General features: G+C 46.9%; 1 protein-coding gene across 1 annotated transcript; it reads left to right on the forward strand.

Moving 5' to 3' along the window:
• Window positions 1-662: 662 nt before the first annotated feature.
• Window positions 663-25,181, forward strand: SLC5A9 (solute carrier family 5 member 9; the record flags this gene model as incomplete). Its single annotated transcript, XM_082483891.1, has 14 exons — window positions 663-791; window positions 2,388-2,459; window positions 4,928-5,032; window positions 6,939-7,103; window positions 9,695-9,800; window positions 10,376-10,456; window positions 11,249-11,454; window positions 12,272-12,407; window positions 13,314-13,421; window positions 13,602-13,752; window positions 14,963-15,131; window positions 15,763-15,978; window positions 22,835-22,982; window positions 24,973-25,181. The coding sequence occupies 14 exons, from the start codon at window positions 663-665 to the stop codon at window positions 25,179-25,181; spliced, it is 2,001 nt and encodes a 666-aa protein (XP_082340017.1).
• Window positions 25,182-27,156: the final 1,975 nt, after the last annotated feature.

Raw genomic sequence — 27,156 nt, forward strand, 5'->3', positions numbered from 1 at the left:
CCTGCACTTTCCCCTGTTGCTGTCTGCAAAGTGAAAGTACAGCGTCATGTTCCCTGTCTGCTGACCATTCGCCGGGGCTGTGGGTCCCTCTGCAGCATGGAGTACCCCTGAGCTGCAGCTCAGGATGAGGAAGGAGGCAGCACATGGCTGGACCGAGTGAGGAATAGGCCACTGGTGACCTCACCTGTGGCTGGTCCTGCCACTGGGGGTGGGTGCAGGTGCACCCACCCTGCACAGATCATTACCCTCACCACCTGCATCAGGAAGCTCCTCTTAAGAGGAACTTTAACCTATAGGATGCTGTGAAGAAAGTGATATGAAAGAAGGGTGGGGGACAATACAATGTGACGCTTATCCATTTGCCACCCCAGTTGCTGTCACCAATGGGTAAATGGGCAGGAGAGGGGACCGCTGGTAAAAGGACGCAGGAGCTTCTGGGAGGGATGATCACACTGCAGAGCTATGGGGAGGTCCTCACTGATGAACCATGGAGACAAAGCTCCTGCTGGGGCCTGCTGGGAAAATGTTAGCCACAGTCCTGCCTGGCTCCCGCTCCCCACTCACACCTTCTCCACCCTGTTAATTATTACAAGGGCAGAGATGAAGGCCAACGTGCACCAAAGTCCAGTGTGAGAGAGAAAATCAGCAGTTCGCTCACAGCCATGAGCCGGACAACCCCAACCACCACGGAACTGCCCACGCTGCCGGAGGACAAGACAGTGGCCTTTGGGGTGGCAGACATCATCGTTGTGGTTATTTACTTCGCCTTTGTCCTCGCCGTTGGGATATGGGTGAGTCCCTGAGGTGACTGGGTTTAGGTCTGCCTGAGGTGGAGAACCTTTGATCTTCCCCAGTCCCTTCGTGGGTACAAAGGTGTTTGCCTGCAAAGGGGCATCCTCTGTGCACACCGACAACCCAGGGCCTATTGAGCAGGTTTGGGGGTGACAGTGATCTTTCTGTGAGCCCTCACCCCTACCTGGGGACAACCCAGGTGTCATTCCCTTGAGGTTGTTCTGGGGATGATGTCTACCCCCTGTGCTGCAAAGCAGTCTCACACCAGGGTATGGGCAGGCGAGGAGCAAAAGAGAAGCCCGGGATGGGGTGGAGAAGGCTGAAATGGGACTTTAAAAGCTTTGAAAAGATTGTTGCTAATTATTTGTTCGTGTTGCTTTGTGAAGGTCTCTTTCATAGAGACCTGTAGTGTTCCGGTTGGCTGAACTGTTTTTTATTTCCCAAGTGGTACCTTCAAGGAGAAGCCATTGAATAGGTACAAGCAGCTTCTTTCCAAAGCTGGACTATCAGAAACCTGCACAAAGAGACGTAGAAGCAATGGGACGTGAAGAGACGTGAAGAGACGTGAAGCCTGGCGTACTTAACAGATACACAAAACAATTTTTGGAGCTGATGCTGAGACATTCAGCAGGCATTCGGGCTTCTCCTGGCTTGGTGGCAGTGCTGCTCACCATCCTGGGTGCTGCCATGTGCATAGACTTTTTGCAGCAAACCATTTTATTGCGGTGCCCGACTGCAAGTTGCTGGTTGCTGCAAAGAGCAAGCACAGACAGCCCCAGTCACATCAGAAGAGTTTGCTGGCCTGTGGACGTCCTATTGCTGTTGAAATCCCTGCAGTTCTCATGCAGTCCCTAGATGGGGCTGCGTGATGTGGCCATACAAGTGTGGGGCTGCTGGAAACCCTGAATCCACAGCAGTGGGAAGAACCAAGGCAGCAGGAGCTGCAGCAGGGCCTTACTGGCCATCCTGGAGTGGACCTGCATGTCATGCCCCTATGCAGTCCTTGGTGGCATCCCATGAGATACAAGATTGTGCTCTGATTCTCACCCTTGTGCCATGTTCTCTCTTATTTGACTCTGAAGGCATTTGCTAGCGGTGCTGGACAATGAGAAAGGAAATGCCTCCTCTTATTGTGTACCATCATCAGAGGGTGAGCAACAGTTGTTGGAGCTGCAAACATAGAATCATAGAATTGTCTAGGTTGCCAAAAAAACTGCCAAAAACCACCACTAAACCATGTCCTTTAAGACCATGTCTACCTGTCTTCTAAATACCTCCAGGGATGGCAACTCCACCACTTCCCTGGGAAAGGAATATATATATCTTCACCTGGCTGAGAGCAGACAAACCCTAGATTTCTCAAAATTAGGTGCCTTTCACAGGGGCCCTGATTCAGCCTGTGTCAGTGCCATGCACTACCTGTCTGTGCTGCTCTGAGTAGGGTGAGCCAGTTGACTGCAGTGACACCCAAGAGAGTAGGACTAGGATGGTGCAAGAGGTTGCTGACGGGATGTTTCAAGGCTACTGGGATGGGCATTGGGTCTGACTTGAGGGTGGATAAAAGGAGGAAAACACTTTTTTTCCTGTGCTTCTAGTCATCGATACGAGCAAGCCGGGGGACCATTGGAGGCTATTTCCTAGCTGGACGATCCATGACCTGGTGGCCTGTGAGTGAAATGCGTCCCTCTGTTTCTCATGGTTTGAAAGCAACTCCAGATGTAAGGAGGGCAGGTCTAGCGAGGGGACCCAGTCCATACATGTTTTAACTGCAGTCTTGGGATGAAGAGGATCCACCAGGAATCATCTTATGCAGCTTTGCTAATGGGTTACGGCGTGGAGCTGCCGGTACAAAAGGATAGTTCAGCATCTTCAGGTTTTTTCAGCTCTCAATTTCTCTGCTAAAGTCAGCAGTAAAAATGTTCACATTGATGGAAGCGAGGCAGCGCTGGCTGCCTAGCTGGGTTTGAAACTCTTTGGCCCCAACTCACCAAAGGCACCATTGTCCCCAAGCCAAGAGAGCATTAGGTAATCTAGGAATGTGTTATCCAGTACAAAAGCATTTAGAGACTGAAGAAAAAATAATCCTAAAGCCCAGGACTTTCTGAGCCCTTGCTTTTTAGAGTAAAGTTGAGATTATTGACTAACGATGTAAAGGATATAAACTTCAAACCACCAAAGTATAAATCTTCACTATGAAGAAAAAAAAAATCTATTGAAGGCACCTTTTCTTGGGAGTGAAAGGTACATATAAAGATAATTTAAAGTTTGAAAGGAATAAAAACGCCACAGGAATAAAGATCCTTCTCAGCCAATGCCAGACTCTACACCATATATCTCTCCAGTGAGTCGTGGGTAACGGAATGCACTTCTCAACCAAAACACTGTATTTTTTTTCTTTTTTCCTTTGGATGCACATTGCCCATAAATTCGCTAGGCTAGATTTTCAACCTCTTCCATCAGAGACACATACACCTCTCTAAAATCTGTTATTTCTTAAATGTTCTTTATACTCCTGTCTCGGCCAAGTGACATTTAATGGAAAAGCTTAGCTTGATGGTTTTCTCTAATTAGGAGGGGGAACACTAAAAGGTACTGAAAATGAACATTTTTTCCCCAACATCATTCTTTTTTCTTTTTCTTTTTTTTTTTTTTTTTTTAAATAAACCCAAAAATATTCTCCTTTTTTTTTTTGGCTCCAACCACAGGTGGCCACAGAGTCTGTTGTGCACAGGTTGGCTCTTGGCTCTGCTGGCTTCCCATTCTAGGCTCAAAGCAGCCTCGAATGCTGTTCACTTTTCAATTTTGTTTGTCAGAGAGCGGATGCCACCTCTGCAGCTCTCCTGCAGGCTCGGCTCCTCGCAGCCTTTGCCTTGAGCGCATGACTGCCTTACACGTTTGTTTGGGTTTTTTTTACAGGGGTGACAGATTCCTGCTGCGTGTTAGACAACCTCAACTAAACCCTGATATTACATTGCTGCTCCTGTGCAATGTATCTTCTGAATTTCTGTGTCTGATACCAGGAAAACTGTTTACAGTTCTTGAGAGCACCAGTCCCCACCTCGGTTGCAAATTCTTGTTGCAGCAGCCAGCTCTCTAATCGAGAGTTTTCTTAGACAGACAAGACGGCAGAGCCGTTGGCAGGAGTCAGTGCGGGTGTTGATGCCATATTAATGTTTTACCTTGCTCAAAGGCGAGAAGCAGATCAAATTCCATCATTCCTTGTTTCACATGCAGCAGTGCTAAAGAGAGAAAAGCTCCTTGTAGGTGATGTGGCTAAAAGCAAACTTTCTCGGGAGACAAAAGGGCTAGACTTGTCCTTTGGGTAACTTCTCCTTTGACCCTGAGAGAGACTTGGTGTTGGCATAAAGAGAGGAGGTGAAGCTTTATGCCAAATAAAAGTAGTAATTAAGTCAGATAGTCTTTGCCCTGTTTAAAGCACCTTGGGGGCTGCATTCTTCCAATTAGGATGTCAATGAGCCATGGCAGGGACAGCCTACCGTGCCTACAGTTAAAGTTAACCGGAGGCATTTGCATTTTCCAGCCTACTGCAAAGCTGAATATCTTTGAACCTATGTTTAGACGTTAAACACAAAAGGCCTGCGTGTTTCTAACATCGTCCCTGCTATGGTTCAGGGATCTCCTCCCTCAGGACGAGCTCCAAGAGAGCACTCCTGTCACCCTGGCTGTCTAAACCACCACATGCGTGTTTAGTGCAAGACTTATAAGAGGCTGGGCTGTCAGGAAGGCATGGAGACATGGAGCAAGGGTCAGCAAGGTTGGAGGAGGCTGTTTCATGGACACTGAGGTATTTGTGGCTGTCACCATACTTCCTCACCCTGCTGTAGTCCCCGTAACAGGCATGTATTTCAGGAGAACCATTGACAAAGTGAACGCCAGTTCTGAGACCAAGCTTTGCATTGGTTTGGGGGTGGTGGAAGGGAGTGGGCATGCCCACTTTAAGATATAAAACCAGTTTTCTTTAAAAGGGAAACCCAACTGTCCATTAGCACCCAGCTACCTACCTACAAGGAGACCAGGTCCTGGGGAAAGAGAGTGCCGGGAGAAAACACTTGGGCTGATACAAGAGTTCCTCAGGGTGACTTTCTGGGTTTTGTACCTGTGCCGTGTGTTTCAGATTGGAGCATCCCTGATGTCGAGTAACGTGGGCAGCGGCTTATTCATTGGCCTGGCGGGCACTGGAGCAGCTGGGGGCCTCGCTGTTGGGGGCTTTGAGTGGAACGTAAGAGTCAGTTATGTTGTCAACTAAGATGTCACTGTTTACAAAGGGACTGGGGGTTTGTCTCCAAAATCAGATGCTAACAATGTCGGCAACTCCAAGTTCTCAAGCCTCAGGAGAGAAGCCTCTAGACATCGAGACAGCCTTAAAAACATGAGATCTTTGTTTTAGTTTAAGTGGAACCCACTAAAATTATTACCTCTTTGACCTTCCCAGAAGCACATGGCCATATTTTTAAGATTTAATCTGCACTCATCAAGATTAAAATAAAAGATAATGAATGTTGAAAAGGTACTTGGATAATAGCAGGATTCTGGGTACAGGGAGTTTGACAAAAAAAACAGCATGCACTCCGAAATTCAGTGTAAAGCCATGAGAATCAGCAACGCTGCATTCACCTGTCAGCTGCCAAAATGTGACGTCTCTGGGGTGAACATCTGGGTGCGAATGCAGGTCTCATTCTGCCCTATTGAAGTGGCCTGGAAAATTGCCACTGACACCACACGGAGCATGAAAACCAGTCCCTTTGTGTGTGATGCTAATGAAATTTCTCAGCTGCAGTGATGAGGAGTGAGATTAGTGCCAGCCTCACAATAAACATCACTCACCTAACTCTAAATCTCTTGTCTGTATCAGCAGAGACTGCTAATAGTGCCGGATACTTGCCAAGCACGGGCAGAGCCCACCAAAAGCTCTTTCCTGGGTTATCTATTCACTGGATTGTTGTTTTGTTGGGGTTTTTTGGGTTTGTTTTTGGTTTTTTTTTGTTTTTTTTTTTTTTTTCTAAACCATTAAGATCACCTCTAAGTCCTTTGTGAAGAAACCAGCGCCTGTGTTCAGCCTGGTGCATGTATCAATATCACTATCGCAGTACTTTAGGTAAACCTATTCAAGTCATTTTAGAAGCTCATGAAGACAACATTTTATGTCAGGGCAAATCTAATTTAATGAGTTTAGATTAATTTCTTTCAGGTTGGAAAGGCACCTTAGGTATGTCATTATTCTCACCCTTTGTCGTGGGATATCACTCAGCTGCAAGGATCACATGAACATCTTTTACCTAAGCCGGTTTTTGCCACTGCAGGAACCATGCCTGTTCTCCTCGGTCACTCACAATCTCTGCTCACAGGGCTCAGTTTTATTTCTGATAATTTAAATAACTGATCAAAGTAAAATCTGGACTAATGTAAGGTATTTGGATGAAAGGTAATGGGCTGAGACAGCCAGGGGGTGAGGTTTGATAATCCAATGGCTTTTATTTGTGCTCGAGATCTCCTGTTTGGGCTTTTGCTGGGTTTCAGAGAAGAAATACGTGATGGGAGATGCCTTTACACCTTCCGAAAGACCCTTCACCTGTGACAAAGCAACTGAGCTGTCCCTTTATCTACCAGTGACAGAAGCACATCTGCATCAGCCTGCAAGTAGAACATCCTGGCAGAGTCTTGCTGTTGCTTATTTTTATGCTCCACAGGGACAGTCTGCTGCCTCAGCCTCATCACTTGCTAATCAAGCAACAAACATGCTCCCATCCTTCTCTGAATCACTTAACTCTTTACTGCCACAGCATCAGTGGTTTCAAAGGCCACCAAATACAACACCAACTTTCAGAGATCCAGAGCAATATAATATACCATCTCACCCAAAAGACCAGGAGATGGAACAGGATGTGCCACTCATAACAGAGAGACACGGGGTGTAGGAGGAGGGCTTCAAAAGCTTCTAATTATATTGTAATAGTCCTCCATTTGTCATCTCTTCTGAACAGGGAGAAAAAGTCAGATTGCTTCCCAAATATATGGCATGGCACTGTACCCTTCTGCTTTCTTAGGATGTCCACATAAAAAGCAAAGGAGAAAGACATTCCCATGTGTTGAATCATGTGCATTTATTTTCTCTGTCTCCTTAACAGGCTACGTGGGCACTTCTGGCTCTCGGCTGGATCTTTGTGCCTGTTTACATCGCAGCAGGAGTGGTCACCATGCCTGAATACCTGCAGAAGAGATTTGGAGGGCAGAGGATACAAATCTACATGTCCGTACTGTCCCTCATTCTCTATATATTCACCAAGATATCCGTATGTATCCAAATGAACACCAGCCTTGTGTCTAGGGCAGGGGTAGGTCATCCTGGTACAATGCAGGGCTGCTCAGAGAGAACTCAAATGTCCTTGACAGGACCAGCTCAGCTACCAGAAACAGTAGCGGTGTGTTAGTGTGCTGCTTTGCTCAAGTAAATACCTGCCTCTGTATTGATCCTGGAGACCTCCCCTAAGAGAGAGAGCCCTCATTAAACAGCAATGCACAGTGAGAACTTTACAGGGATATGGCAGCTAATTACTAAATAGTGTAAGTACAGCAAGCTGGCTGCCTGCTCTCCCTCTTCTATCAGATTAAACCTTAGGCAGTGTAGACAGGGGAACTGCAGCATTACCCCGTCTGAGGGTCTGCCTGGCTGCATCTTGTAGGTGTGAAATTCTCGTAAGTTATCATAAATCTGCTGTTGTTCTGGTAGCTGAGTTTTCAGCATTAGGTACGTTATGGTTATTCCTCTCTCTTTCTGCCACTTGTTTAAAAAGGGTATGGTGAGAGGGAAGGAGGTTCTGGCTTAAGAAAAAGCTCAGCATCCTTCCTGGAGAGCTTGTAGCATTGTACCCTGCTGGTAGTAAAGTAGTGTAAGCCATTGGGTATTTTACTTCATTTAAATTCCATTAATAAAGAGGCAGAGCTTATGCTCAGAGATTTGCTAAAAGCTACCTGTGCCCTTGGAGAGAGAGGTCTGTATTTGAGAATCCGTTACAGGGACTGAAAATGTCAGTCCTTTCTCTCCAGCTGATTGTCCCATGGCCAGTACGAGTCAGTTTTCACTAGACCCTACTGAAGTATTTAGATATCAAATTACCTCGGATGACATTGACTGGAGATGAGGTACCCATGTGCCTTTTGCAACTGGCTTCAGGGTCCTTCTGCCAGGCTTATGTCTCAGGTCCTGGGAGGTGCATTAAGAGGAGTTCCAGGCTGGGTGTGTGGGATAGATTTCCTCTAACGGCCAGCTCTTGGTTATGTTGTCCATTGCTGCCACCACTGTCTCCAGGATTGAAGCATTGCCCAGGGTGAGGTCATGCAAAGAGGCATTTGGGGCAAAACTGGGCACATGAGGGGTGTCCTGCAACAGCACCACAACGTGCACAGCTACACAGTCAATGTATGTGGTGAAAACCGACCAGTCTTTCAAAATGACCTTCAGCAGAGCGGTATTTGCCAATACCTTTCAGAGCAGGACCCTGGCCTCAGTCATTGCTGTTTCGTCTCAGTGGTTTCTCCTCTGTGCAGCTAATTCACGCGTGGCTGACGGATGTGGCTGGTGGAGTTTATGGGCATGACAGGTGCTTTCTATTAAGCAGTGCTATTGTTTGTAGAGAGCTCATTTAGCGGCTGGCTGGACAGCAGGCAGTTGGTTACAAGAAGGATTTTTCTCCCTGTGCTTTTTGCCCAAGCACAGGTTAGCAACTAGGGCATTGCAGAGTCTTCCCGGCTTGCAAAGAACACCAGAGATCTCAGTAAATAGTGTTGTCAAAGGACTGATCCTGCATGGCTACAGAGGTGTTTGTATTTCCTGCTGGGAAGTGAAAAACCAGAAGACACAGTGGCTCCTGTGGTGTCCTGACAGCGGTTGTCCTGTCCCAGGGTTGCAGAGGTCAGAAGCTGCACTGAGTGCTTGCTTTTAAGGTGCTTATTTCAGGCACGGCAAAGAGAAATCTTGCCCCATCCCTTCTGTCGCCCTTGGGAAATGTCTTTACCTCTATCTCAACCCATACCGGGTTTGCAGGTGTCCTTCAGATTGATTTCCCAACATATACATCTTCCGTATCGCCTTCTGCATCTGAATGATGTTATCTGTATAATTCCAGGTTTCACCAAGTTTCTGGTTTCACTGTCTCTGCCAGTAGGTCCAAACAAAACAGAGCCGATGGGGGTTTCTGTATTTCTAGTGAGGTCCTCAGCAGGTATAACCTGTTTTTCTGGAGTAATTCTAGTATGCTGAACTGCATGGATAGAAAAACAAGCCGTTGCCCTTTTCAGAGAAATAAATCATCGCACAAGACATCAGGGATTCTTTAGGGACATTTCGAGCTGGAGTGTCTCCAGGCCATGAGGCCACTCAGATGTAGTCTTGGGTAGAAACTGGTCTCTGCTGTTTGCCCCCTCTTTCCCTCCTGTGTCTGCCTGTGGATACATGGGCTCCTGCTCCCCACGGATGTCTTCACAGTCAGCAAGTGGAGTGGCAGTTTCCACTAATACCTGTCTGTGCCAGTGAGGTTTACACGCCATGAAGGCTGCCTGTAAGATACTCTTTTGGTTGCTTTGTAGTCCCCTGGTGTGGGACCTTGATTTTCATCCTCCTGCTGCCCCAGCTCCCAGATGCTGAGAGCTCTGACCTGGAGGAAGGGTTTTACTTACACCGAGAACACGAAGGTTCACAGCCAACAGCCCCATGCTCTCTCCTTCTCTTCCACTTCACCTTCGCGGTGTCCTCCCTCGTCAATGCTTTCAGCCGCAGAGGGCTGCAGGCTGCTTTATTAGATTTCACTTGCACGAAACACTACTAACGCCAGACTGCCCTTGGTTTGTTTGTGTTTTTTTTTTTTTTTTTTTTTTTTTATTCCAGACAGACATTTTTTCTGGAGCATTGTTCATCCAAATCTCTTTGGGCTGGAACCTCTACTTGTCCACTGTGGTCTTGCTAGCAGTGACTGCTGTCTACACCATAGCTGGTAAATAGCTGATTTTAAAAATAACTTTATAAACTGGAACCTAGGATATAAGTTTCCCCTTTTCTACATAGGGGAAAGTATTCAGGTCCTGGTCTGAGAGAGAGATTCCCCTGGTTGCTGGTAGTACCTGTCCTGTCACTCCTACCTGTTGGAGACCTCTGGCTGTTCCCCTCTCCCCTCCTGGCCCAATGGAAACTGGTATGAGGGAAACATCACTGTTTTCTAGAGAATTTTCTAATACTACAAAAGGCTTCCACCTCCCTCTGTGCCGATAGCTACCACTCCCCATATTTGCTCTTTTTTAATTCTTTTGCAACGTTGGCATCTTTAGATATTAAGATGTTGCACTGCCTCCAAGTCCTCTTATGAACGTGGACAACCCCTTCAGGCCATTCCTCACAGGAGGGCTTGTGACAGCCATAGGGTCCTGGGAACCAGCTCAGTGCCAGCTTCTCCCAATGGGTCTGTCCTGAAATCACCGGGCTGGGGCCAAGGAAAACCTCTTCCCAGGTGAGGTACCTGTTTCACTGTACATGGCGATGCACTCTGCCTGTTATCTCTGGTTCTCCTGACAGGCGGTTTAACGGCTGTGATATACACAGATGCGCTGCAGACCCTGATCATGGTGCTGGGAGCTTTGGTCCTCATGTTCATAGGTAAGGGGAACCTGAAGTGGTATCGTACACTAGTTTGATGATCCCAAGGCCATCAGACCTTAACAGGGTACCTCACTCTTTCATATATGGTGCAGAAATGAGTTTTAACCACTCACAGAAGTGGTGCCAGCACAACTCTCATTCACCATCAAGTCATACTTGCTTCGTCCTTTGCACTAACTGTATGGAGGTGAGGTTCTGGATAACTTCATCTTGCCGGTTTGGGTTTACCTGGAGTTGCCAAAGAGCTCGCAACACTGCGTCCCTAGAGCCACATTCAGCTCTCGCTGCGCTCGTGTAGATTCAGAGTAATTCTGCCAACTTTCCCTGTTGACTTTGGGAGTTACTGTGGATTCATCTGGGCGTAACTAAGCATTATAAAAAAATAAAAAAGCAACAAGGAACTGACCGTCATTAGTCTTTGCTTTAAGCCTTCTTGGCAAACAGAAATATACGTATATCTTGTTTCATGTCATACCTTCCTGCTCCAGCTCTTTGGAGGGGGGGACGGGGACGGGAGGAAAGACTACGTGCTAAGGACATTGTGGGGATTAGGATCATGGAGATTTTCCTGCATGGATCCCCTTTCAGAATGCACTGTTAAAACCACAAGGACTCTGGGCAAAATCCAACCGACTCCTGTAGAAACCTTGATTGCCAAAAGCGAGGGTGGAATGAAAAGAAAGGAGATGAGATGAAGATAGGAGAAAAGAAAAGTAATCGTGAAACTCAGATAAGGAAATAACTTTGCAGGGAGCACCAGCCCTTAAATCACTGGCATTTTCTTTTCAGGATTTGAAAAAGTTGGCTGGTATGAAGGACTTCAGGAGAAATACAGCACAGCAATACCAAAGATCGTAGTCCCAAACACGACCTGTCACCTCCCGCGTGCGGATGCCTTTCATTTGTTCAGGGATCCAGTCACAGGAGACATTCCTTGGCCTGGCCTTATATTTGGCCTCTCTGTGCTGGCTCTTTGGTGCTGGTGCACAGACCAGGTAAAGAAAGTCTTTCCCTCTCCAGGCAAACCACCACACTGCTATTTCCAGTCCACTCCTTAGTTTGTGGGTCTGTGAGCTGAAACATGACTGTGTCTCACTGTACAGGAGTTACTACCTTTTTAGTGGTCTAGACCAGAATTTCTCACTCCTTCCACCTTCTCAGCAAGCTGCTAATTTTGTGCACTTCTTAGTGCAGGGAGAGCAGGTTATTTTCTTCCGTCTTTATCCCACTGCGGGCTGAGGGCTACTGGGTGTCTTCACAGAGTTACTGTGACTAGGATATGAAAATGTGGACCTGGAGCTGGCTCTGCAGTGACCTTGTGTAGACCTCCAGACAAGCCATTCATATATCCTGAAGGTCTTATGTTTCTTATTCATTTCCAAGCTAGAAACAAGGAAAACTGTACTTGTTTTGCAAGACATGGTGCTTTTGTGCTTTAAGATGGGATAATCATGAAAACCCACCACTGAACTTGTACCAAAACACCTACAGTCTGCTTCATTCCTTGTCTCTTGCTGCTGTACAGCTGCTGTCTCCAGTCCTCAAGGTGGCTTCTTTTCAGTCAAGGGCGAAACGATTCCTGTAAAGGAAATTTCCACGCTGCCCTCTCCTATAGCCTGTGCACTGAGCTCTGAGCAGTGGCAGCAGGCTGCAGTCAACCGAGATGGGAAAGTTGCCTTTGGCATGCAAAACACCCTGGGATCCTGCTGGATGAAAGTCATCCATGAGAACGAGAGACAGAGAGAGGATGGATCCTGCTCTCTCTGTAGTGCTTCTGTTTTACTCTCTGCTCCCTTTCTGCACTGATTGCAGGTGATAGTCCAGAGGTCTCTATCTGCCAAGAACCTCTCCCATGCCAAAGGTGGATCGGTGCTGGGAGGATACCTGAAAATCTTCCCTATGTTTTTCATTGTCATGCCAGGAATGATCAGCAGAGCTCTTTACCCAGGTAAGCCACAGGGCTTTACTCCTGCCATGACCACTAATCCTAGACAGGTTGGCGAGCACTTTTACACCTCAGAAACTGCTGTCCTGCAGCCATACTGGTATAGATTCCTGTGGTACAATGGTGTTCCTGTGCCCTTCCTCCACCACCAGTGCTCCCACAGTGGCAGAAGTTACTGGGAGTATCCATATGGGACAAAATATTGCAATTGGGGCCATATAGCTCCACAGTGTGGACATTGCATGCATCTGTCTATCTGGAGGAAATCAGTGAGATGAAACTCACGAATCACTGAGGTTGTCCTTCAGGTCCTGTGGATTACTTTCATGAGGTATTTGGTTAGAGCTTTAGCAATCATCTACCACACAGATTCATGCAATTCCTGGTGGATTATGCAAAACAGCCCTCCTTTGGGAAAGAGCAAGCGTTCCCATCCCGTTGTCTCCCAAGAAACTCTCATTGCTGGGTTCTCCACAGCATGTCACTTCCCAAGAAAAATACCCCAGTTAGGAGGGCCACTCCTGGAGGAAAGTGTGTCTCAAGTGCCTCTCTCCCAGATTTCCTCAAATAGGAGTAACTCAGCCTGCAACACCCCTGGTAACCCAGCTGACAGCTTCATGGAAACAGTCCAGTTCCCACAAACGACAAGTCATCAAGGATTACAATTGTGCAACATCCAGGAGAGTTATATCTGCAGCCTGAACAGAATCTCAAAATGTCATCTTGAAGTTTCACCTTTATTTTACGATGTAAAATGTTTCTCAGCTCCTCTCATTCTAGCTGAATTCCAGCTGCACCTCTGAATTTATATGAACCTGCAAAAGGCATCAAGTTTTGTTCCCCTGAATTAACATCCTATCGCTCAACAGAGTTCACAACAACTTCTCGTCATTTTCCCGTCTCTTACAGATGAAGTGGGCTGCGTGGACCCGGACATTTGTAAAAGGGTCTGTGGAGCTGCGGTGGGTTGTTCCAACATTGCCTACCCCAAACTTGTGATAGAACTCATGCCCGATGGTGAGAAACCTTTACACTTGGAGGTGGGCTTGAGCCATGGTCTGCACGGGGGGATCATACTGCTCTTATCCGTCCTAAGGATGAGGAAATCTTACTGCAGTTACCAGATATCAGGATGAAAAAGTGATGAGAGGCCAAAGGTCTAGTCCTGATTTTTTCTTCCCTTTTTTCGTCTCCCAGGGCTTCGGGGTTTGATGATTGCCGTGATGATGGCAGCCTTGATGAGTTCCCTCACCTCCATTTTCAACAGCAGCAGCACTCTCTTCGTTATAGACATCTGGCAGCGGATCCGCAGAAAGGCTTCAGAGAAGGAGCTGATGATTGTGGGCAGGTCCTTACATTTCTTTATGTCTCTTTGCTCTCATCGTGTGTTTTGAGTGCAGCATTTACATTCTTCAGTCAGGACTCACTGAGAAAAATCTGGTGCCTAAAATATAGAATAGGAATGCATCCTGGGAAAGAGCATTACGTTTTCCAGCTTCATCTCAGATAGACCTGGTTAAAGAGAAACACTGAGAGTACCACTGAGCTAGGTAGATCATTGCCTCTCTCTTCTCTAAACTTCACATAAAGACTGCCTTAAATGTAACTTTTAGAAAAGCCAAAGGTGCTCTAGAGTCACGGTCACCAGAGGTCTTTAAGAACATGTTATTTTTGCATTGGACAGGAGTGATACATTGCAGTTTCTCCTTTTTTTCAGGGAAAGGTGCAGAGAGCTGGGCCTCCCAGCTCTCTATCTCTGGGACAAGTTATAGTGCCCTTTGCGAGCAAGCTTTGGTACTGCATCATAGCAGGGGCATATAAAGTTCTCCACCTGATAGTGGAATTTAAGCTGAAGTCTGCATGCTTGTGGTGCTTTTCCTCTCCAGTCATGAGCATTAAGTTCTAAACTTTCCTGTGGGATGGTTGAAGGCTGCAGGCAGTCTCATGTTCCACCACTGTAAAGTAGTGAGAGGGGAAGTTCCTCTTGTTCGGCAACATGGAGAAACCTCTATAACATACAGTGCGAAGATGAAGGAGGGTTGTGGTATGCACCTGAGACCCCAGAAGCAATTTTCATAAGCAGCAAATGCGTTGGAATTTGTCAAAGGCACCAGAATAAGCACATTATCTGCTTGGAAAGGTGGCAGAAAGATTGCTTCCACAATCTTCCAGCACCCTCTCTGTTGCATCCAAGAGCTAGTCCTTCGAAGAACATGTCACTCTCTAGGAAGCACCAGGTTGAAGGGCTTGTACTGATCCAGATCAGGTTGGGAGCCACCATGCCATTGTGGATCTCTCATGCATGTCAACTGGCAAGCCCTAGCTCAGCTCACTCGGACATCTGTGAAGTTAACTTTGGGAATTGGTTGAATTGACTTTCTAGAAGAGAACAATTTTCTCTTTTCCTGTGTTCACAGGGAAAGGTTCTTGAGAGTGATCTGTGGAATTTTTCTTGGGAAATCCTGAGAGCAATTGGAAATGCATTTTGCTGCAAAGCTTTATTTTCAGGGGGACTCCACCACCTGCAGAGCTAATATAATTTTACGCTCATCTTCCAGAATCTTCATCCTCATCCTTGTAGTCATCAGTATTCTCTGGATCCCGATTATTCAATCAGCCAACAGCGGCAAGCTCTTTGACTACATTCAGTCCATAACCAGCTACCTGGCCCCACCGATCACAGCTCTCTTCATCTTGGCAATCTTCTGCAAGAGGATTAATGAGCCTGTAAGTGGAGTGTCAACAACCTATCGATATACGTATTTAATCTGATAAAAGAAATACATGACTCTCCCCTCAGTACTTAGCCTTTGAGACTCTTTAAAGTCAAAGCCAGTCCAGCTAAAGTGTGACAATTAGAGAGCCTTTCCCTGGCACGCGTTAGTGGATCTTATCCCAGTCCCTACTGTAGGTGTGTTTGCTTCCAGGAAGCCACTGCAAGTGGTGCTTCTTGGCAGACTCTTTTGAAAGCATAAAAGGCAAAGTTATTCCGCCTTTAGGGATGATGTGTCAAAGTCTAGTCAGAGGCATGTTGTTAGGAAGAGACCCTTGCATTGTCTGTGCTCTATCTATCTGTTGCATGTTCAAGGGCAGAAAGAGAAAATAAGGATTTTAAACTAAAAACATCATCTTTTGAGGCATGTCAGTGTATATTTCCATCAGGCATAAAAGGCCTTGGCCTAAGAAAGAGCACAAAAGAAAATAGCAGAAAAGAAAAAAGAAAAGAGCAGAGAAGAAAAGAAAAAAGAAAAAAGAAAAGAGAAAAGAAAGGAGAAAATAAAAGAGAAAAGAAAACAAAAGTTAAGTTTAATCAGAGGTAACGTTCAGTGACCTTTTCTTTATGTTTGCCTTTTCTCAGGGGGCTTTCTGGGGCCTCATGGTTGGGCTAGCTGTTGGTCTTGTTCGGATGATCATCGAGTTTATTTATAGCACACCGTCTTGTGGTGAGGAGGACAGAAGACCAGCTGTGCTAAGGGACTTGCACTACCTCTACTTTGCCCTCATCCTCTGTGCCCTCACTGCGATTGTCATTGTCCTTATTAGTCTCTGCACCCCACCGATCCCTGAAGAAAAGGTAAGTGACTTGCAGTGGCACCCTTTTCTTAGAGCTCCCGTTTGGTTTCCAAAAATCTCTGAAATCTGTCCTTTTCTTTTCCTCCCGTGGTTAAGAAGTGGTGTGTAATGCATATGCTGCAAAGAAGCCCTTGCTCCTCAGCTTTCTATTCCCCAGGTCGCATAGTGTTAATGCTTCCTGAGGCACTGAGTGCTTCAAATTGAGTGTGAGTTCCCGTGCTGTGCCCAGAGCTGGGCAGACACCACAGCCCATCATAACTGGAATAGAAAGAAGAGAAGAAGGGGAAGGAGATGAAATCATATTACAGAGCACTGCTGAGGAGGAATTAAATATATCTAATTGTAGCATCTATCCTGTTTCAGCAGAGCCAGCATCAATCTTGCAGGCAAACAAGATTAATATCTTTTGCAACATGGGCATTTAGGAAAATAACATTTTGTCCCAATGTGATCTCAATTACATTTAATAACTTTGAGTCAGGCACAACTTTCTTTTACTTAACACATTAAAACGATGCAGAGTTGGGAGACTTTATATAATAAAACCTGAAAGCAGCTCTTCCCAGTCCCAAGTTTTGAAGCAGCTGTCAATATAAAAAAAAAATGCCATCTACCTCCAAACAAAAGTTACTGGATAGATTTAAAATACCTATTTTTTCCCTGTCTAACTGCATGAGGAAATGAGGGTGATGCCATCATAGCATTTTCTATCTGTTGCTTCCTCGTAACTTGTAAAGCATTAACCAGTTCCATCAATGTTTGATTGAATGTTAGTGGTGTCAAAGATACCCGGCTCCTAAAGATTAAATGAATGCAGGTGCTCAGATAGGGGAAAGGGGGAGGGAGAGAAACTGCCTTTGTGTCTGCTTTGAGATAAAGTCTCAGCTTTTATTAGCTATCAGAGGATCCACATGGGAGAAAGAAATACTGGCAAGGAGGCACCATTAGTTCTGCTGCTTACGTTGTTCACTACTGCTCAGGGGTGGCCAGATGGTTGCCAGCAATTAATTACCGTGGTTTAATGAGTTCCCACTCATCATCTGACCTGTGATAACTAAACATGTGCAGTGCTCCCTGCCCACAGCAATAGCAAGATAAGATGCATTAACGTAGCACTGGCAAAGAGCGAACATCATACCAACAGTTCAGGAAATGAAGAAACTGGCCACAGCACACTTACGGGATTTTTAGTCTGACCTCGGAGGTATAAAAACATTTAAAGCACATTTTAATGGGGCAGTTCAGGATGAAGATCTACTATAATAGCATCAGGGACAGAGAGGTTACGATCATCAGAGATTCCGTAGAGGAGATTTTCAGTAGAAATAGGTGAGCTTATAGGTGCTGGACTTAAGGGACCTTATTTGATATATTCTTCAAAGAGCCAATGCTCAGAAAAGGTGGATTCAGACTGGAAGCAGTCCAGGGAGGAAAGCCAATGGGATGGTAAGGGAGGATAGGATTTTGTCTGAAACAGCTGTGTGCAGTTATCCCAGAGGAACAAAGGGCGAGGGGTGGTGGCTGGTCCCCCCAGCTACATCTGAAAAGCCAGGGAGGGAGGACAGCTTGCTAAGGGGCAGTGCTGGCCATGAACAAACATGGGCTGGGCTTTTTTGGGCAAGTTTTCTAAAGAGGGATGTTCAGGATAACCTTTTGGTAGGCTATGGACCCCACAGAGTGCCTGATGTCTGCGTAAGAGATTCTGTTGAAGAAAATTAATAAGAATTAATGATATTGTCTGTGGCAGTGAGAGGCTGGACACAGAGACCCAGACGATGGTAACGACCATCCCATGTGCCCCCCTGCCCTCAGTATCTTCCCACCACAAGGAAAATGAGATGGGCTGCCAGGCAATTCGTGTGAGTAAGTGGTAGCTTCTCATAGCTCAGTAGGAACGTGAAAGTCAGCCCCTATTTGGTTTTAGTCTGACTTCCATTCAGTTTCTACTATTTATCCCCAATTTCAACAGGAAAGGTCTGACCTCGTTCCTCAGAGCACAACCAAAGTGAAGGCATTGGTTTTAAGCTGAGGTAGGTGCCAACATTGCTGGGCTGATGCCTGACTGGCATGAATCTGAGTGGGCAGCATTGAACCCAACATTTTTCATTTTCCCTCAGTCATACTCACCCCAATTTTTGCTGTAGACAGGAGCGCAGGTGTGGGTTTGGACCATCACTGCTGGTGGCATGGTTTCTCACAGAGTCCTGCAAGCAGGGCTTGTCTCCTCATCTTAAATAAGTCTGTGGCTGTGCTGAGATGGCTCAAGGACAGAAGGGTTTTGGGAAGGAAGGGCAGGAGGTAGAAATCAGGATGGATGTGTCAGGGTCTAACCCTCTGGGTAGAAACTAGCACCCGAACTGTGTGTTTGGCCATTATTGACCTCGGGTTGCTGGGTTTTGGTATGCAGGTTGGCAAACCTGTGGTGAAGAGCCTGTATGTTTCCCATGGTAGTGGCTGGGAGGGGGGGGGGGGCTCTTTGGGGGTGTCCTGGCTGAGGATTTCTGAAGCTCTGGTGCTTCCCAGTCGCATGGGTTGGTCAACTCGCTTTGTGAACCTCAGATGTTTCCCCTACAAAAATCGCATGGGCCTAGTTCTGCTAGCCCTTATCTGTGCAGAGCTTTGAGATGTAATGATGAAAGACACCGTATAAGAGCTAGGAATTATGCCATTTGTTTTGTCAAGCAAAAGGAAAAGAAAAACAAACCACCAAAGAAAAAGCCAAAGAATTATAGTGATAGATCATACTTCAGCAGATGTAAATCAGCAGAGCTCCATTGCCTTCAAAGATCAGGAACAGCTGTTGAGCACAGTTATGCTGCTTTACACCAGCTGAGGATCTACACTGGACAACTTTAAATATCGAATCTCAGTGCTTTTCAGATAGTAAATGGGCAAAAGGAGAAAAGAGATTTGTATCTGAAGTTAGAGTGGTACAGCTAATGCGCCTGGCTTTAAATGAATTACAATCCAAGAACTGCAAGCTGTAGCATTTTCTCCTGCTGTTTTGGACACTCTCCCATCCCTGTGGTGATTGATGCTGTGCTGGAAACCAAGTATGCAAGGAATTTGTTTGGTATGCTCTAGAGTTCATATGTCTTCATTGTAGGTAGTCCATATTGTGTCACGCCGTCCTTGAAAACCCTGCAAAAGAGCTTACAATTAAATTTGAGACTGTGAAGCTGAAACACAACTGTCAGGTGCCAGATGGCATTTTGGAACAGAAGGATTTATTCTAGTTTACAAACAACAAAAGAAAAACTTTGCTGAGTTCTTGCAAACTCCCTTGTCCAAGGAGAATGTGAGGGCGAAAAGGGAGAGGAACAGCCCACAAAGCTCGAGTGCTACATGAGCAGGTAACCTCCCCAGGGGTCAGGGCTCACCTGGACAGGCTCATAGATTGGCAGTTCCACCTGATGTACTCTGGGGTCAGGGATGTTTTCCTTGTGTCCTGACATCTGGATTCAGTGGTTCCTTTAGGTGCATAGCCTGGGAGGAGCACCAAGCCCGCTTCAGCTGGCCTGAACCAACGCCGCACCCTGAGGTGCTGCAACTGAAGCTCCCATGGCATTATCTAGTGCCACTTAGAGCAAAATGTGCTCAGCTCCTGTGGGAACCAGGTACTTATAGAGGAGCAAACGGGGGTGAGGGCATGGGGCTCCCTGAGCAGTGACCGAACGTGGCTCTGTGGTGGGCAGTGGAGCTGCAGGACTACTTGGGACTCACCAAGCAGCGACTTCCCCCGGTCCCTGCCCTTAGGCATGGTGGCCTCAGGCAGCATTTCCAAGGTCCAAGTAAATTATGCTGATGCAGCTCCCCCGTCAGCAGTTCTCCATATTTATGTATTTGCTTGCTTTCTCCAGGCACGCAAACCACGTGCCATCATCTGCCTCCCCTGTCCCCATCCCTTCCTAAGTCTGTGCCAGGGAAGTGTAGCCAGTCCCGTGGTGGCCTCCATGGCCACACAGTGCTGCCGCTCTGCCACAGCACGTGTCTTTCTGGCGATGGCAAAGAGGAGGAAGGGGGACCTTAAGGAATTAAGACAGCCAAAACCCACCGCATGGGAGCTTGAAGCTGGAGCGTGGGTGTGAGGCTTCACCAAGGAGCCCTCTAGGGTGGTGGTTTTCTTTATTGAATGGGTTGGCCATGGTCAAAACACCAGCTCCTGGGTGGGTCAGTGGGTTGATACGTGATGAGGTTACCTGTGTGTCTGTGCTGCTTTCAAGCCAGACTCGCTTCCATCTGGCAGAGTCTGAGTCCCAGGTAAACTCCAGCCCTTGCAGATTTTGCTGCAATGTGGAGACAGTCATTCAGTGACAAAAGTAAAGATGAGGGAAAAGAAAAAAAAGTTTTGGAAATCCTTTAGTACCCTGAAACTTTGCTATGTTCCAGTGACATTTCCTAAGTGATTAAAAAAAAAAAGAAAAAAAGAATCCTTGAGAAAGATGAGGATCATCAAATCAAAGCAATTTAGCACATCGTGACAAGAAAGATTAGCCCTGCCCAGTGCTCATCTTGGTTGAAAATGATTTAAATAAAGCTATAAATCTTCTGGAAATTATGCAACATTTCGTGTCAGCTGGAAACTCCTGCCTAGATTTGTGCGTGTAAAATTCAAAAATTAAACTCACGTTACTTTGTAAGTGACCCATTTGAAATGTTCATTTCCATACGGGCAGAGCAGGGAGGCAGCCCCTCATCAGGCAAATGTGTGACTTTGCCTGACCTGTTGTCACCACGTCAGCTTCGCTGCCTTCGTCCCATCCTGTGGCTCCTCTGCAGGGCAGCCGATGGGCTGGAGCAGGAGGACAGTCCATGGACCGGGGCAGCTGCATCTGAGTGGGATTGATGAGCATGGTCGTTGCTGCCTGGCTTGGCCAGAGCACGCAGAGATTAGGAAGTGCCGATGCCACCAAGCTGCTTGGTGTACCATGGTCAGCCAAAGAAGCAGCAGGCCTGGCTTAAATTCAAAGACCTGAGCCCCTGGGATAGATAACCCCACCCCACAGCTGCAAAAGGACCACTGTGAAGTTTTCAGGTGTAATGCCCCCTGTGTGCTCCCTGTGTCCCAGGGAGGAGAAGACTTTCAGATTTGCCTGTCGTGGTTTCAGTGGGGATGATGTTAACTTTCTTGCTAGCAGCTGGTGTGGGGCTATGTTTGGATTATGGGATGAGAGCGGTGTTGATAGTGCAGTGATATTTTTGGTTGGTGCTAAGCACTCAAAGCCTTTTCTGCTTCTCACACCACCCCGCCAGCGAGTAGACTGGGAGTGCACAAGAAGCTGGGAGGCGACAGAGCCGGGACAGCTGATCCCAACTGACCAAAGGAGTATTCCATAACGTATGATGTCATGCTCAGTATGTAAAGCTGGGGGAAGAAGAAGGAAGGGGGGGATATTCGGAGTTATGACATTTATCTTCCCAAGAACCATTATGCGTGCTGGAGCCCGGCTTTCCTGGAGATGGCTGAAGACCTGCCTGCTGATGGGAAGCAGTCAATGAATTCCTTGTTTTGCTTTGCTTGAGTGCACGTCTTTTGGTCTACCTGTTAAACTGTCTTTATCTCAACCCACAAGTTTTCTCACTTTTACTTTTCTGATTCTCTTTCCCCCATCCCAACGGGGGCAGTGAGCGAGTGGCTGCATGGTCCTCGTTGCTGGCAGGGGTTAAGCCACAACACTTGCCCTAGGATAAGAGTTTCGGACCTCCTGCTTTTGTAAAGCAGAGCAGTTTGCAGCCACAGCAGCCTGTCTGTTCTGATGGTCTTTCATGGCTTTTGGTGGTTCTTTCACTGAAAGACTGCAGAGAGAGGTAATGTCTTGTATTGGCCTCATAGAGAAAACTGTAATTGAAAAATAAAGGAAAAAAAGCCAAACCAACAAATAAGCGAAAAAGAGAAAAGATGTTTGGACAGGTAAGTCTTCCAGTGTGTGGCCAGAGCTCCCTTTTTTCTACTTGTAACTACACTTGTTGGTCTAATGTGTGGTATAATCCTCCCTGTGAATTGTGACTTGGTATTTGCCATCATGGCTCTGTCTGCCCACATAGGTTCCCTTCTTGAAAGCATACTTGCAGTCGCAGAGCAGAGACACAATAGTGCTGCTTTTCCCACTAAGAGCCCCGAGATAAGCTCGTTTGGAAGTGCAGGTTGCTGCTCTGATGTGAGATTGTCCCAACTGTGGGGTTTAATGTTCACATGGGGTTTTCTTTTCCTATAAAACGACAACTGAGATGAGACAGAAGATCCTCCAGTCCCTCTTCATATCCCAGAGAAGGAGCTACTCAAATACCAGTGTTCCCATGGCCATGTATCTGCATCGTGCCCCTGTGGCCATATATCTGCATGCCAACACCCTGCTGATCTTTCTCTGCTGAGGGTACAATTACTGTCTGTATCCAGTGAGGGTTATCGTGGCTTCTTTTTTTTTTTTTTTTAATTGACTTTATTACCCTTCCCTGTTGGAGGACTGCCATTCTGGATGCAGATCATTATTTCATGTCAATCAAATGAGCCTCGCAAATAGGAAGCTGCTTCTTCAATATCTACTAAAAGGTTACTCCTGGTAGAGACAGGGATGGAACAGGTTAATTAAAAAAATAAAAGGAAAGAAACTAGAATAATTTGCGCTTTTTCTCAGTTTTTCAGCTCCCACTGGATGTTACCAGCCTTTTTTTTTTTTTCCAGGGTGTGGGCACCTGGGCAGAAGGGAGGTGCCTCTAGAGAAAGTGGGGGAACAACCATCACCCCAGAATGGGTCTCTCGGCACCATCTTGGATCTCTGCCCCCTGAAGAAGGTGACTGGCGTGCCAGTTTGGGACTGGCAGACAATAACCTGTTTGTTCTCTGTCCCACTTTGCAGCTTGCTTGCCTGACATGGTGGACAAGACACAGAAAAGCACCTGCCATTGACCTGAAAAATTACAAGAGTGAAGAAGCACAGATCAATCCAGCCAACGGAGAGAGTGACTTGGTCGAAAGCGGAGATGTAGGCGATAAGGAGGAGGCAGGTAGGGTGGCGGGCTGCGAACAAGCACACTCATGTGCATGTGAGTGCACAGCCAAGATCTCATGCAAGTCCCTCTAAAGCTCATGAGAGGCCCTCTGTTGCATTCACTGGAGTTGGGTCTTGTGTTTACAGGTATACCAGTTATAAGGATGTGACAAAGTAAAGTGTTGCAGCTCTTGGTTCTCCCAACGTATCTTCTAGCATTTACCTTCATGTCACAATCCTCTGAATGGCTCAGAAGAGCTGCCATTCCTGAAAAACAAAGAAAAATACCACAATTCAGTAAAATGTTTTTCCTTCTCCTCCCTAGAACAAGTTGTTTACCCAGGCAAACTACCCCAGTCCAGCTCTGCCCAAGTCACGGTGTTATTTTAGCACTTCAGGTCAGGACACTTAATGGTGTGCTGGACTCCTTAGATGGGAGTCAACAGCCACTTCCAAACATCCCTTGGGAGGGCAGAGGTCTGTGCTGCTGGGACACTGCTCCTCGCCCCATTGACACTGGGGCTTTGTGCCATGACACTGCATCTGTTTGTCTGTCTCACCAAGATGCTCTTGAGAAGCTCCATAGCACTACTGCCGGCGTAACCAAAGCAGCAGCTACCGCTACTGCTATGAAAGTCGCGGCAGCCTCTGTAATTTTAACTTTCAGCACATAAAAGTAGCATCCCTTCCTGTCCTCGTCATTGCTAGGAGATAAAACCCTTGTGTATGTGCTAGAGAGACGTCCTCCTTACCTCTGTGTGGGCTCTGCTGTCCAAACTCACTCAGCAATGCTGTAACATACTGTATCAAATCAGCATCACGGTCTGAAGGGACCATGAGACACTGGGAGCAGATGTGTGCAATTTGTGGATGTCCTAGGATAAATCTACGAGCCTCAGTTTTCTCTTTTACATCATGCCAATAGTATCTTTCATCTTCCCTTAGGATATAAGCCATGGTTGAAACTCAGACCAAATTGCTTAAATAGCGGTGTGTCCTACCAAGGGTATTTAACAGAAGGAAGGCAAAGAGTCAAATGGACTTAAAGAGCTGTCAGGAGACAGAACAGTAGCAGGAGATGCTACGCAGGCATGTTCTCTTCAGAGTGGACAGCAGTTTATTCTGAAAATCCATTAAAAAAATGCAGTTTTCTGGTTTTGAGCTTCACCTCCCAAGGCTACAGAGCAGAAAACACAGAAGAAAGGCACATACACAAGATTTTTTCACTCTTTTCTTTTGGTGGTCAGTCCAAAGGACGCTGGTACCAACTACAGCCAAGCTAAACAGAAGTGAACAACTAAAGAAATCTCTTTCTATTTTTTTTTTTTTTACCAATAGAGTAAGTTTGGGTTTAATTTGAATCCAGCCATTCAGCATTATTTATTATTTCTTATCAATTTCTTGTTCACTTAACTAGCTCAGATTTTTATAAACAAATGTCTTGGTATTTTGGTAATTAGCAATGATGGGAAAGGAAATGCAAAACACAGCAGTTGACAGTTTAATGAGGTTCTCTTTTTTTTTGGGTAACACCTTGTTCAAGGCCTTATGACATTCTGCATTTCAAAAAAAGGTTATATTTGGAAAGAGCAGCCAGTGAAATGCAGACAGCACAGGGCTGACAATTAAAACACATACTTCACCCAGCATGTCACGTGTAATAAATAAGCCAGGATATCTCTAAATGGACCATCATGCTGTCAGGAATTTGTGAAAGTGGATGGAAGCTGGGTTGGGGAGGAGCAGGAAGAGGTCTGTTAATTAACTAATGAACAATTGGTGTTGTAATCAACCAACTGTAATCAGGCTGTGCTGTACATGGTTGAGGCAGAGCTTTCTCTTTTCCCTTCCTTTCCCATCTCTCATCATCACCTTGCATCTCCCATCTAAGGTGCACCTCAAGCCTCACTCCAGATTGGTCAATGTACCTCCAAACTAGTGGAAGGAGGGAGGGAAGAATCCCAGATAGATGATAACATCCATTTTTTGGTCCGTCTCTCTCGCAGCAGCCAAGCCTCCCTGCTGGAAAATGCTGTACTTGTGGTTCTGCGGTCTGTCCACCAGCCCCACACCCGCCCTGTCCCAGGAGGAGAAAGCTGCCCTGGAGCGGAGACTCACCAGCATCGAGGAAAAGCCCTTGTGGAAGACTGTTTGCAATGTTAATGCTGTTCTCCTGCTGACCATTAATGTCTTTCTGTGGGCATATTTCGGCTGAGGTGGGGTCAGGCAGCACGTGGCTTTGGCTTCTCTCAGGAGTCCTCATCTTCGTGTCCAAGCAAGAGGCGTGGGGTGACAGTCACCCTGGTGATGGTCCCCAGAGGCACCGGCACGCCTCGGCACAGCCCTTCCCTGGAAGCACTGCTTGCTGGAAATGACTGCAGGGGTCCGTTTCTCCATAAGATAAGATAAGGCCAAGACTCAAAACTGGTCACATCCAGAATGCGGGGGACTTGTGGGACAGCATAGGGGTGGGGAGGCCTGGGGTCAATTTTAAAGGTGCGGAGCTGAGCCCAGGAAGGAGCAAAGGCTTTGGAAAGCCCAGCTGTGGCTTGGCCGGCTCCTTGCTCCCCTCGTGCACCAGCTTGGGGCTGACTTTGCACCACTGCTCTTAGGGAAAGGACTTCTGAAGGACTCCTGGTTGGCACTGGTGTGGGGAAGGAGACTTAAGCACTACCTGCAGGGTTTTTTACATGGCCAAAATTAAAATGGGGTTAGTGTGGGACCACTGGATTAGCTCAGCAGTGACCACCTTGGCTCCCACAGCCACCGCAGGACCTGTGTTGGACTCCTCCCCAGCCCCCCAGTTGGCATCAGCAGTGGGGACAGGGGCTTCCCTGCCCTCCCCGAGCCCCTCACCCTGCCCTCTCTGCCACGTGACGGTGGGGCATACCACAGCCTGAGCCTGTTTACCCATCGGGCCAATCCTGCCCATTAACAGCATTACCAGCAATAAAGGTACTTTAGTAACAAAGTCACTTCCGACTTTGGGTTATTGTGGTTATGTATCCTGCACTGACGCACAAAGACCTCCCTGGGACCGCGGTGACTTGGCTGGGGTAAGGAAAAGAAATAGCCCTCCTTGGGCCAGGTCCAAGGTCTCGGGGTTCTCTGACCCACCTTGGTACCATCATGTAATGTGGCATGGCCATAACCTTTTAAACCACCTTCAGAGGAAGGGACGGCAGTAACCACTGTTAATATCTTGGTCTGGTGGTTAGGATGCTCACCTGGAGAGGCTAAAAATGCCTATGGGGATGTAATTCTCTACTCCAGCACCTGAGGGGCATGTCCAAGCCACCAGGCGTGGGCTGTGCAGGGAGGTGAGGGCATGTGGTGAAGCACAACGCCATAAAGGTGAAGAAAATGAGTCACGATCCAGCAGGGAGAGAAGAAACGACTCTGTGCCCACCTGGCACAGGGAGCCCGGGTCACGGTTCCCCTGCTCATCCTCAGTTTGGATGGAGGAGGCTGAATCAGCTGCGCAGGATGGGGGCTGTGCTGTGCTCATGCGGGTCAATACAAGCATTTGCTTCTTCTAAGAGGAAAAAGGAGATTTCCTTTGAATAAGGGAGATCTCAGCCCCATCAGTCGCCCATCCATCCCCGTGGGAAGAGGCCTCCGAAGCAGAGCTTGCCTTGCCTTTCCGCTATTCAATTTTGAGCAGGTGGTGCCCAGATCAGAGGGTGCCTCAAAACATTTAGCGGAAATCAAGTTACCAGCTGTGATTAATAGCTGGTAAATGTCTAATAATAACGGACACATTTCTAATGCATTTAGAAATGCCAGGGCTCTCGCCTCCTCGCCTTGAGCAGCGAGGTGCCGAGCGCTCCTGAGCCACAGTGCCCCTCAGCAGCACTTAGCTCGATGGGTTTATTGGCTTTTTTGGACCGCACATCCACTAAAACCATGGGGAAAGCAATGTGGAGCAGGATGAGGAATACTGGGGCAGTTTTTTAAATGTTCGAGATTATTCTTTTCCCCTAAAAAAATCGGCAGAGAATAGAAGTGAAATTTATTAAACCTTTTTTTTTTTTTCAATGGCACAAGTTTTGATCTCTGGATATACGATGCTGACCTCTTCCCCTCCCCATCTCACCCCATGGACCCTGGAAGATGATGTTTCCTTTAAAATGGTGATGTCTATGTCAGTTAAACAAAGTAACACGCTTTGAGAGATGTGACTGCGTCTC

The sequence above is a fragment of the Vanellus vanellus genome (genome assembly GCF_965231255.1).
Source record: "Vanellus vanellus genome assembly, chromosome: 5".
In the NCBI taxonomy this organism is placed as follows: domain Eukaryota; kingdom Metazoa; phylum Chordata; class Aves; order Charadriiformes; family Charadriidae; genus Vanellus; species Vanellus vanellus.